This window comes from Rattus norvegicus, chromosome 5, assembly GCF_021556685.1.
Source record: "Rattus norvegicus strain SHRSP/BbbUtx chromosome 5, alternate assembly SHRSP_T2T, whole genome shotgun sequence".
NCBI lineage: Eukaryota > Metazoa > Chordata > Mammalia > Rodentia > Muridae > Rattus > Rattus norvegicus.
Window position 1 is genome coordinate 163,182,501 of NC_141538.1, and position 2,143 is coordinate 163,184,643.

The 2,143-nt window shown below is 49.3% G+C and overlaps 1 protein-coding gene across 5 annotated transcripts in view; it reads right to left on the reverse strand.

Annotated features, from left to right (window-relative positions):
• The window catches only part of Tnfrsf8 (TNF receptor superfamily member 8), a 46,426-nt gene extending 44,774 nt beyond the window's left edge, over positions 1-1,652 (reverse strand). For 2 of the 5 annotated variants that reach the window (XM_087660377.1, XM_087660375.1), the window contains exon 1: positions 1,412-1,643. In XM_087660377.1, coding sequence (XP_087516503.1) covers positions 1,412-1,474 — 63 coding nt within the window. In that variant the 5' untranslated portion in view covers positions 1,475-1,643. 5 annotated transcript variants of the gene reach the window in all.
• Positions 1,653-2,143: the final 491 nt, after the last annotated feature.

The following is a 2,143-nucleotide window of genomic DNA, read 5'->3' on the forward strand; positions in this document are numbered from 1 at the left end:
GAAACCCTGTCCCAAAAAAGTTTAATTAATTAAAATAAAAAATAAATAAAGGAAAACCCCCTATATATTTCTATAAATGTGATCCAAATACAGATATGCTTTTATAGACCTCTGTAAATAGAGTATTAAAGCAAGAACATGGTTATAGGTTAGACGATATTGATGTAAAAACAATCAGCTGTATCATAGCATTTATCCTTTTCTTTTGGGGAGTTTACCCATATTGCCCCATATGGGTAGTATTAAGTACACTGCTTTAATTGTAAAAAATGTTTTCACAGGCCGGTGAGGTGGTTCTACGGGTAAAGGGGCTAGCTGCCTAACCTGATGACCTGAGTTCTATTCCTGGAACATACAGGGTCAAAGGAAAGAATCAACTCCCAAAGTTGTCCTGTAACCTACATACTCTGCTCTGCCCTGCTCTGATCAAAAATGTTTCCGCTTAGATGTAGGAGAAAAAAAAGAAGCCAAGCCTCCCTACTTTCACATCTCACTTTTCCCTTCATCTCCCAGGGTCCTTGTTGCTACAAACTCTTATCTTCCCCAGATGAGGGCTTCCGGTATGGGGGTGAGGTAGGATAGGGTGGTTCCTCTGCTCACTTCTGCCCTCTGCAGGGCAGGTGTTGCACTGCCTACCGGAGGTGGAAGGCACACCTTCCTACCATCTCTCTTCTCCCTTGTCTTCACACCACCGTAGCAGAGACACCTCAGGTCCACAAAAGCCTGCTGCTGTCCCTTGCCTCCCCTCCCCCAGCATTCAGTCATGCCTTTCTCCCCCATGTAGACCCTAGGTTCCATAGAGTAGCTTATCTGAGTGGCTTTTCAAAGTCCCCTCTCCTTCCCACATCCTAATGCCTAGTGTGGCATTGGCCCCTAGGAACTGTTCAGTTTTCCTAACTCATTGCCCAGACACATTTCTGGGGCTTCCAACCACAGAACCAGAGGTAGCACTGACTTGCTCCAGGGACAAAAGTCCACCACGTGCTTGCTCCAGGGCACCCAACCCACACCACGGGCTGGTCAGAACCTCAGCTTTGCCCTCATCTACTCCCTCCTCTCTTTCCTGAGCCCTTCCAGCCTATATCCGAATATCATCCTCCGGTCAAAATGACACACATAGGTTTCTCTATTCAGGACCCGCTCTGGGCCAGCAGTAAGGGAACAGAACGGCTTTCTCTTGCTCTGGGTTCAATTTACAGTGAATGAAGGAATGAACTGTTCCCAACTCTGAAGGGAGACACTCTACCTTTACCTTTCAGTCATCCACCCACCTAAGGAGACTTGTATATTTCAGTTGCCTCCTGTGTCCCCTCACTCCAGTTTGAGTAGGGGAATAAAATGAGAGGTTATACTGTCCTTTGCTCTAGCCACTGCTCCCACACACTGTCCGGAGCTACTGTCATTCCCTTACCTTTGGGAAGGCTTGAAGCATCCCCAGGAACAGCAACCCGGCTGCCTTGAGTAGGATGCTCATCTTGGCTTCCCGCGTCTCCAGCGCCTGGCCACCTGCCGGCACCCTGACTCTCCGTGGTGAAATCACTTCTAATGTGGCTGCGCCTTCCTCGCCTTCCTCGGTCTCAGCTCTAATCCTTCCCTCCCCCAACTCTCTTACCACCTGTGATGCAGCGATCTGCTTGCCTGTGAAGTCTAAGAGAGAAGGGGCCACCACATGCAGAGATGACTCAGGGCTAGCCACAGCGCACGCACGCACTCAGGGGGCTCCCCTTCGTTTTGAATGATCCGCCCCGGATTTGAAGAGGAACCGGGAAGCCGGCTCAGCTCTCAAGGTGCAGGACTCAGGAGTCTGAGAGGTACGGAGTCCTCAGGCCTCTAATCCCATTCTCCACCCCAAGGACTGGTGAAACTCTAAGCCCACATCATCAGGATTCTTTGGAAGGGACAGAGTGAGGATAGTTCCGAGAAAATGAGCCTTTCTTCATTGTAATATTTGCTGTAAAATAAAGCCGTGTGTGGGGAATGAATGGATGGGTGGACAGATGGGTGAAGGAGATGAGTTGATAGAGAACAAATGCACGGATGGATAGGGGGTGGATGGATCAATGTCTGAGTGGAAAGAGAACAAGTGGATTGGGATGTGGATGGATGGAAGGAAGCAGGAAGGATGGATGGAAGGGTGGGGTAG